This window comes from Saimiri boliviensis, chromosome 2 (genome assembly GCF_048565385.1).
Source record: "Saimiri boliviensis isolate mSaiBol1 chromosome 2, mSaiBol1.pri, whole genome shotgun sequence".
Classification (NCBI taxonomy): Eukaryota; Metazoa; Chordata; class Mammalia; order Primates; family Cebidae; genus Saimiri; species Saimiri boliviensis.
Window position 1 is genome coordinate 148140485 of NC_133450.1, and position 9466 is coordinate 148149950.

Consider the following 9466-nt stretch of genomic DNA (forward strand, 5'->3'; position numbering starts at 1 on the left):
AAAAACTTTAAGGAATTAATGATGACTCTTCAGTGTGTTTTGTATTCCACTTGAATAGGTTTTTGTTTAATGATGTTTATGTTTGGGGATTTTTATGTCTCTTAGTAATCCAGAGTGACATTAAACAGAACAAGTGCTGCGCTGACAGTCTTGAGGGAAAAAGAGAATTAACTTTATTCTTTTACTGGGCAATTATCTGAATTGCAGAAATAGGCCACTCCAAATAAACAATGTCAAAACATTGACCTTCAAAGAAGGGAAGAGTGGACATCATAGAATGAGTGTGGTGAAATTTGAGATACTTATTGGAGAGTTTTGGCCAATAGGTTAGATGTGAATTTATGGAAGAATATGAATCCTATAATAGTAATTATGAACAATTACACTACCCCTACTACTAGGTAACACTTAATACATTTGTGCCAGGCACTTGCCTAAAGGCATACATGCATTATTATATTTAATCCAAACCAGGTTGAGAAGGGAAAATGGGGAAAATAGAATGTAATTTTAAAATCTCTTAATGTTTTTTGGTTCAGTTTTATATTATATTTATTTGTATTTTTAGTCATTGGAGAGACGATGTCCATCGTCTGGGTGGTGGAGGTGCAGACAGAGGCTCACTAGCAGCAGTTAGGATGAGGAGCTCTGGACTTGCAATGCCAGAGTCTGACTTCTGGCTCCACTGTGAATTAGCTGCATAACACAGAGGAGCAGTTACCTTGACTCCCACTTCCCTCGTTTGTAAATAGGGAAATTAGTATTAGGTGCTTAAGACACACAGCTGTTAAGGGGAAGAACTGAGACAAGTTACTGATACACAGCCTTCAGTAAATGTTAGTTATTGTTGCTATTAGCATTAATCTCTGTGGGACTCTTTAATATGGAGGTTAATCTGCAGTTGCAGGGATTCCGCCCTCAGCTGTGTGGTCCTGTTGGTGCTGCAGAGAGACTGCGGCCTCAGTCTCTATAGATGAAGGCCTTGCTCGGTGTGCTGTGGTGCCCTACTGCTTTGAGAGAAAGGAGTGTGAAACACTGGATCAGTTTATTCTTTCAGTTTCTTTTCTTCTCTTCTTTGCCTTCCTCCAAGGGAGTGCCAGTAACTAACCCAGAAGCTGCTACACCAGGCCAGAGACTGTACTCTGAGGAGAGACTTGACCAGTTTCCAATCACTTGTAATTACACTGAAGTTTTTTGGTCTTTGTCCACTTAAAAAATTTTACATGTGAGGGCCTGAATCATCATCATTAAAATCCAATATTTAGTTCCCAGAAACAGAAATGAAAAACAATTGTATTTCAAATTACAGTGCTTTTTAGCTCATTGTATTTTTCAATGTTATTTTGGAGATATTAATATTAGTTCTTGGAGATATTAATTTTTTATTCAAGAAAGCAGTTTCCAGAATGTCAGCATTGGCATCGACATCATCATCATAAATTCTGCTACTACAAAAAAGTTAGCTTCTTTCCACCAATGTACAAGTTCAATTGATGTGCTCAAAGGTGGTTGGGATCAGAATGTTAGTCTCTTGAGTTTCTCATAAAGGTATGCTGCATGTTACCTGACATGAGTCTTTACTCTCTTGAAGTTAGATTGGTACTTGGGGTTCTCCTTTCCTCCCCTCAACCCCTCTCTCCTTCCCTCCTTTCTTTTTCTTTCTTTTCTTCTTTTGTTTTTTTCTTTTTTGAGACAAAGTCTCACTGTGTAGCCAAGGCTGGCTGGAGTGCTATGGCACAATCATGGCTCCTTGCAGCCTCAACCTCTTGGTCTCAAACGATCTTCCCACCTCAGCTTCCTGAGTAGCTGGGATCACAGGCGCATGCCACCACACCTGGCTAATTCTTTGTATTTGTTTGTAGTGATGGGGTTTCACCATGTTGGCCAGGCTGGTTTCAAACTCCTGGGCTCAAGGGATCTGCCCGTCTCAGCCTCCCAAAATGCTGGGATTATAGGTGTGAGCCACCGTGCCTGGCCTATTCTCTATTTTCAAACATTGAAAGGTTCTTCTGCCATTTGTGTGCCCCAAAATATGTATTTATTCATCTTTGAATTGTCAGATTGGGTTTAGGGATATAAAGGTTTGTGGATACTCTTTACCGTCATTCTTATAAGGAATTCTGTTCCTGAAGGAACATAGTACTTTAGGGAAATGAGATAATCAGTCAGACACATGATTTTACCAGTGGTACGGAAATAAAATTTCACTTCACAAGAAGTCTTTGATAGGAGAATAATGCAAACAACAGTGAACCTTTTTTCAGCTTCCTAGGGGTCAAGTACTTTGCTAAGCAGTTTGTGTCCAGTAGTTCATTTAATCCTCTCAGTAATTCTATAAGATAAGGCCCATTATGATTCACACTTTCAGATGACAAAACTGAGGTTCAGAGAGATTAGGGAAGGTATCCAGGTCACACAGTTTCAAGCTCTAGGTTACTCTAGGTTATTTTTCTAAGGAAGTCAGTTTCATAGGGTAAAAGTCTATAAGGATTACATTTTCTTGTGGAAGGTTTAGCATATTGTAAAACATACAGAATATAGCAGAAATCTTTTAAAAACATGTTGGCTAGAAAACGTGAGTTTTTTTCAACAAATAGAAATACATTAAAATTTACAAATTTTATATAATTTAAAAATAATCTTCCATAAGGTTGGTTGTTTTCAAGCAAAGAGAAGCAGGACTGATGAGAGAATGATCTCAGAAATCATTGGATTGTGCCAGTTCTTACTGGCTGGCCTGGGACATTTCCACCAGTGGAAATCAGCTTCCTCACCACTTGCATTTTACAAGAGATTCATATTTGGTGCTGATTCTTGTTTTGATACATTTTAGCTTTAAATTGCACCTATGTTACCTTTTTAGGCTTTAGTGTCATCCTTTATTCAAAGGTAAATTTTATTGAAGACATATACATTTAGAAAATTCACATAGTATAAGCATACATCTCAAAGAATTTCACAACTGAATACACAAGTATAACCATCACCCTGATCAAGAATTTAGTGGTTTCTATTCTACTGTTTATAAGTAGGATAAAAGTATGTGTCTCTTTGATGGAGCAGAGGTTGTACCCACAAAACCACACAGCAACATGCACCCTGCTGAGCACTGATGGAATCCATAGGGAGACCATAGACCAATGGGAGGAAGACAAACTTTGGCTTAGCGTTTATCCTGTTATGACCATGTATGGGCTGTGTAACCTCTGAGAGGTGACATAATTGGTTTGAACATCAGTGTACTCATTGATGTAAATGAGGATAAAATGTAAAATGAGGCTATGAGGATAACACTTTCCTTTTATAATTGTGGAGAATTAGAGAAAATAAAATTAGAATATCTGGTATATACAAATGGTGAATGACAGATGCCACTATCAGTAACTGTGAACACACCACTAAAACAATCATTTGTGGCCTAGAAGTTTATTATAACTGAGAGTTTGTGGGAAACAGTGCATTAACTAAAAATTTCAGACATTTCTGAACAATTTTTATAGTGCATTTAATTTACGTGATTTTTTGAGAATTAAAATATTTAATTTTTTATATTTGGTTTTTATATATCTTTATATATTTAAGGGGTACAAGTACAGATTTTTTTTACATGCTTTTTTTTTTTTTTTTTTTTTTTTTTTTTTTTGACATGGAGTCTTGCTCTGTTGTCCAGGCTGGAGTGCAGTGGTATAATCTCAGCTCAGTGCAACCTCCGTCTCCCAGGTTTGAGCAATTCTCCTGCCTCAGTCTCCCTAGTAGCTGGGATTATAGGCATGTGCCACCACACCTGGCTAATCTTTTTATTTTTAGTAGAGATGGGGTTTCACCATGTTGGCCAGGCTGGTCTCGAACTCTTAATCTCAGGTGATCTGCCCACCTTGGTTTCCCAAAGTGCTGGGATTACAGGCGTGAGCCACTGTGCCAGACCAGATTTTTTACATGCTAATAATGCTTAATGGTGAAGTCTGGGATCATGACATTTAATTTACTATGGAGTGACTGTGAATATTAAATTAAGAAATTAGAATTTAATTATTATTTTCTTGAATTTCTAAGAAAACGAAATCTCCATTTGCTAAACAAATTTTGTTTCTTCTTTTGAGGTGTTGGAGAAAATTTGACAGATCCATCTGTTATAAAACCTGAAGTCAAACAGTAAGTTAATTTATGTGTTATCATTTAGAAAATTGCATTTAACACATAGTAAATGGTTTTAAAAATAATTTACAAACATATATGTTCCCTGCCTAGATCCTAGAAAGGTTTTTAGGTAGCTTATGTATAGAGACCAAAAACAATAAGATTATAAAAAAGCATAGGTTAGGAAATGGTGGTAAAAAGAGGATACGGAAATACATAAAATGATATTAAATCTGCAATTAGATTTGTACAGCTAAATGGAAATTATAAGGACTAATGCAAATATGACTGAGTTTCCAATGGGTAACCTTAGCCTCTATGGCTTTGATATGAAAACAATGTCATAGGAGAAGCACAGTTTCCTTTGTTGTCTTCACAATGGAGTCATTGCATCTTATCATGGGCAGCATCTTCCATCCCATGCTTATAAAATGAAAGTTGAGGGCATAAAGTGTACTATTTAGTAGCAGCAAATTTTATGAGAGGACTAAACAATGGAGTTTAAATATGAAGCATCAGATTGTCTGACTTAATAAGAGCTGAAGTTTAAATTCTATAGAGGGATAACTCATCAGCCTGTCCCTTGAATTCCCATAGGCATTTTATCCCAGAAGCAGGCTTTTGGGAAGACTTGAGAATAAAGGATGTCAGGTTGTATTCTTCTGTTAAAGGTGGGGTAGAAATAAATGATGATGCAGGTTAAACTGGTCAATATGGCAGGCAACAGTGGTTCTCAAACATGAGCTTACATCACAATCACCAGGACAGTCTGCTAAAACACAGATTGCTGGGCCCCACTCCTAGAGCTTCTGCTTCAGTAGGTTTGGGGTGGGGCCAGATAATCTGCATTTCTTACAAGTTCCCAGGGAATTCTGATGCTGCTGGTCCAGAGACCACTCTTGAGAACTGCCAGCATATAACATTTTCACTTCTTAGTTGTCTATACTTGGTCCCTGTGTGGTAGAAAAAATATATATAACTTTATAAGTGGACAGTCAATAAAATCTGAAATTTTGACTTTCCCTCCCCAAGGCTTCATAAGTATTCACTGCTTTAGTGCTGTTACCTTACTGAGTGATTTAATCTAAATATGTAGGCTTCCATGCAAAGAGGCCCATCTAAAAGGGTATTAGATATTTAATTGAACTAGGTGAACTAGAGAAAATTAAGGTGACCCATATTGAACATACACATCTAATTCCTATGATATTTATTTGACTGTGGAGTCCATGTCACAACGCTTATATACGTAAAGCCTTTATTAGTTTTCACTTTAGCTCTGCTAAAGTGTTTTTTAACTAAGAATATTATTTTTTCAGTAGCCCTGTGTGCCTAAGTGTTGGTAGTAGGAATCTTATACTAAAAGTACTTTATAATTTTGCAGTGTAAGTTTTTTGCATATATAATGAACCAAGTTTATGTATATCCCATCTATCATTTATTAAATTTCAACCTTGGCATATGTCATTTAATATGACCTGAATATTCTATCATTTAGAACTCTAAGATTATATTATCCCACTTGACAGGTAGGTATTTAATTGCATGCTATAGGCCAGTGGGCCTCAATTTCTATTAAAGTCACCCAGGGAACTAAAAAAAAAAGAATGCCAAGGATTGGCATCAAATTAGAATCTCTGAAAAGAAAGCCCTGATATCTGTATTTTTAAAAAGTTCCTCATGTGATTCTATGGGCAACCAAGGTTGAGAACCTCTGTCTTACGGCAACTTTACTTTTTTTATGATTTGAGGTTAGGAACACCAGAAATGGATAGGAAGACTTCATTGTGGCCTGCCGGGTTTTGTGGGGTTACCCAATTTGAATGCAGTTGGCCTTCATGGTCAAGATAAAGAGAAGTACTATTTTCTCACAGTCATGGGGAATTACATGTGATTAGTTCAATGGGGCTCACATTTCAAATGCTGTATGTGTCTGAAGCGCTTGCTACACAAAGCATGGGGTATGGACCGATAGCATCAGCATCACAGGGAATATGGTTAGACATGCAGAATCTCAGGACCCTCCCTAGACATACTGAACCAAAATCTGAATTTCCTCAAGATCCTCAGGTGATCTGGTGGGAAAATTAAAGTTTGGGAAGCACTGATTTAAGTAAGCGCTTTCACAGGTTATATATTTTAGCCTTTGCAAGAGCAATGAAAGGAAGCATTTTCAACCCCAGTTCACAAATAAGAAAACCAAGGCAGAGTGAAGATGCTAACTTTCCTATGAGGAGGAGAGGTCAATGAAAGGATAATCCTCTACCAAAAGAGAAGATATTCTTGTGGCAGAAATTCTCATGTTGTTTCTAATGCTTGCTGTCTCTTAACTTTCCCTAACCTTCTATCTTGGTTATTGGTCATTTGTGATTACAGTGTTTTAGCTTGCTGATTTGATAGTTTTGGGCATTTGACAAGTATGAAATGATGATGAGATGTTCTTTAGTAAATCTATGTATAGATGGCACTAATTAGCGTTTCCTTGCATGTGGAACCAAGCTACCACCTGCTTTTCCTGTGTTGTGAAAAATCTGGAAAACAGCTACTTGTATTTTTTTAAAACCTGGTTATCTAAGACTGCAAGGCTCTAGGCGTGCGGTAGGGGTAGATGCAAATGAATTTTCCTACAACTCTCCTTCATTCTCCCTTGCATAGGGAGTGGTCGAACTCCTGCTGTATGCATTTTGTAGTAATTTTGATTCTTTTGTCTTAACTTTCCCAAAGCTCATAGAGGGAAATCTTTTAACTTAGAGCTTGTATCTCTAGAATCAATGTTGCATCTCTAAGTTGGATTTTTTAATGTTTTACTGGGAAGAAAGAAATGGCAGGTATGGAAAGCAAATACGTGAAATATTCTAACAGTGTCGTGTTGGAGAGACTATAAAAAGGCGTTCTTCAATTTAAACGACTAAAATAACACTGTGTTTCACTTTACCGGCATAGTAGAATCCTGGTCTAAATACTGAGTGCTTCGACTTTTTTGCCACCTTCAGTTTCACCTTATTGAAGTGGTTCCTTACCAGATGGACAGAGAGAGAGGAATAGTTAACAAGAGGCAGCTAATGCAGCCGGGTAAATACCACCAGAGCTGTACTTTGTAAGAGCGATTAAGTGACCAGGAAAGTTAATCCTGGGTGTCTGTTCACTTTGTCTTCCCAAGAGATTTCCTCCACCTACTCGCCTCGGAGCAAAGAGGCAATCTGAGATCAAACTGACATCAGCCCTCATTCTGAGCTTGGCACATCTTCAGAGCAGCTACTGTTATTCTGCCAAAAGGAAGTGGAAATTGAGATAAATGTTTCACTCCTTGGATGGAAAAAAAGTCCATTTTTGCACCACGTCCCTTTTGAAAAACCACATTCCTTAGAAGCGAAGTTTATTGTTTCCTTTCGTGATAGTTTTCTTTTCTTTTCTTTTTTTTTTTTAAAAGACGTGGTATTTAAGAGTGGTAATTGAGTTCAGATTTTCTAAATGTGCTGTTTCCACTCTGCATGTCATTAAAATAAAATATTAGCTTTCATAAAGTTTCTTGGGAAATGTTTCTGGCATGCTCTGTTTTGTGGTGTGTAGTGTCAAAATCCAAATAATCATGATGTCATTTGATATGATAACGGATGAACATTGATCTTAGAATCTGCTAGGGATTTATTATGATCATAGTGTATTCAAAAGGTGCCTTATATATGCTGATTCTATTTGTAACTCTGTCACCTACATCGAGCATATGTACTTTACTTCCACCAACACATTGTGTAATAGTCTTGTCTTTCCACAAAAAGCCCAGCTATAGCAGTTTGCAGGAGAGAAAGTGGCTTTGAAAGAGCCATGAATACGGATGTAGGGTTTAGTTGGATATTTGTTTTTGAGGGCAGTTATTTTAAGAAAAGTATTTGGGTTTGAAACAATGTCTATGCATCTTTTTAGAAGGCGTGTCCCAAAAGCAAATGTATTTTACTTTGTGTCTTACCTTTGGGTATTCTAGTAGAACATTTGGTAATGAATGTCACTCTTTCACCCCATGTGCATTAAAAAGGATTTCAGGCTGTACTTTGTTTTAATGATAGAAAATTCACTCTTCTATCAGATTAGCGTTGAAATGCGTTTCACAGTAGGTCTTGGAGTTGGGAAGAAAGATTTAAGTGCATTTGAATTTTAAATTTGCAAACCTAACATTGTTGCTTCCCCAAAGTGCTCTGTTCTTTGTTGGCTCCTTCAAGTTTACTGGGTTACTATGGGATACTGTTCGGTATCTCGGAGAATCCTAGTTGAGCTCCTTTTTCTTAGCTGTGATCTAATTGATATTCTGATATTTCCTCTAGATCAAGAGGAATGGTGTTTGGACCGGCCAATTTGGGGGAAGATGCAATTAGAAACTTCGTTGCAAAACATCATTGCAACTCCTGCTGCCGGAAGCTCAAACTCCCGGGTATGCCACCAACAATTCTATGTTTCTCTAAGTAAATCTCTCATAGAAAAACATCCTTTGTAACCTGGGATAAAGTCGAAAATCTTAATCACATTTTTATCTCATTCACAGTCATTCGCAGAGCCTGACTTTCTGACTGCAAAATTTTCAAGTCTCTAAAGGGATTAAAAGGACAGGGATTTACTTCAGGTTCTGCCAAAATGTGATAAAACAACATGGGGCCCAATGCTTGTCACAGTCACTCCAAAGGAAAAGTTCCACCAGCTTAAATGGGATAAAATCAGACCGAGGCAGGTCTCTGCCCTTCCTGTTTGGGGCTTGCCAGCTGCCAATTGCTGCACGGTGTTGCCCACAGCATTTCTATTCTATTCTGATTCACCCATTGGGTACTTGGGAGGGTGTGGTATGGAGGGAAATGACACCCTCAATTAAAGTAGTGCTTTTCAGTGTAAAAAATCTGCTACTTTAAACACACATTGCAACATATATTTTTTAAAAATCTGATTTGATAATATGGCATACTTAAAAATTCCTGCTGTAAGAGCAAGCATCTGGAGGCCTGTGCTCTCCAAATGGGCAGTCCTGGCTCTGTTGGCATTCCTTTCTTTTGTCCCAGAAGGGAAGCATCGTGTGTGCCTCAGCATGCCCACTACTTTTGATCATACCAAACTTGTCCTTAACAGTGGGATTTTACATATTTTAGGCTGAGCAGCTCTTTATGCCTTATAATAAATGATCATATCATCCATAGTAACCTGGGATGGGACAGGTGTAAATTTACAACGAACAAGGGTGATTTCTAATCCTGTTGGAGTTAGAGGTAGGGGGAGCGCTTGTGGGCAAGGCGTAGAAAGATGGAAACACAGAGTTGGAGCAGGCTTCCAGTTCCACTGGGAATGTAGT

The 9466-nt window shown here is 37.8% G+C and overlaps 1 protein-coding gene across 18 annotated transcripts in view; it reads left to right on the forward strand.

The window, feature by feature from the left end:
* The window catches only part of TRPM6 (transient receptor potential cation channel subfamily M member 6), a 375800-nt gene that overhangs the window by 174909 nt on the left and 191425 nt on the right, over positions 1-9466 (forward strand). For all 18 annotated transcript variants that reach the window (XR_012516553.1, XR_012516546.1, XR_012516543.1 and 15 more), the window contains 2 exons: positions 4101-4152; positions 8457-8563. Coding sequence is in view for 1 of the 18 variants with exons in the window: in XM_010341208.3 (XP_010339510.2) it covers positions 4101-4152; positions 8457-8563 (159 nt within the window). In the remaining 17 variants the exon portion in view is untranslated. The remainder of the gene's footprint in view (positions 1-4100; positions 4153-8456; positions 8564-9466) is intronic.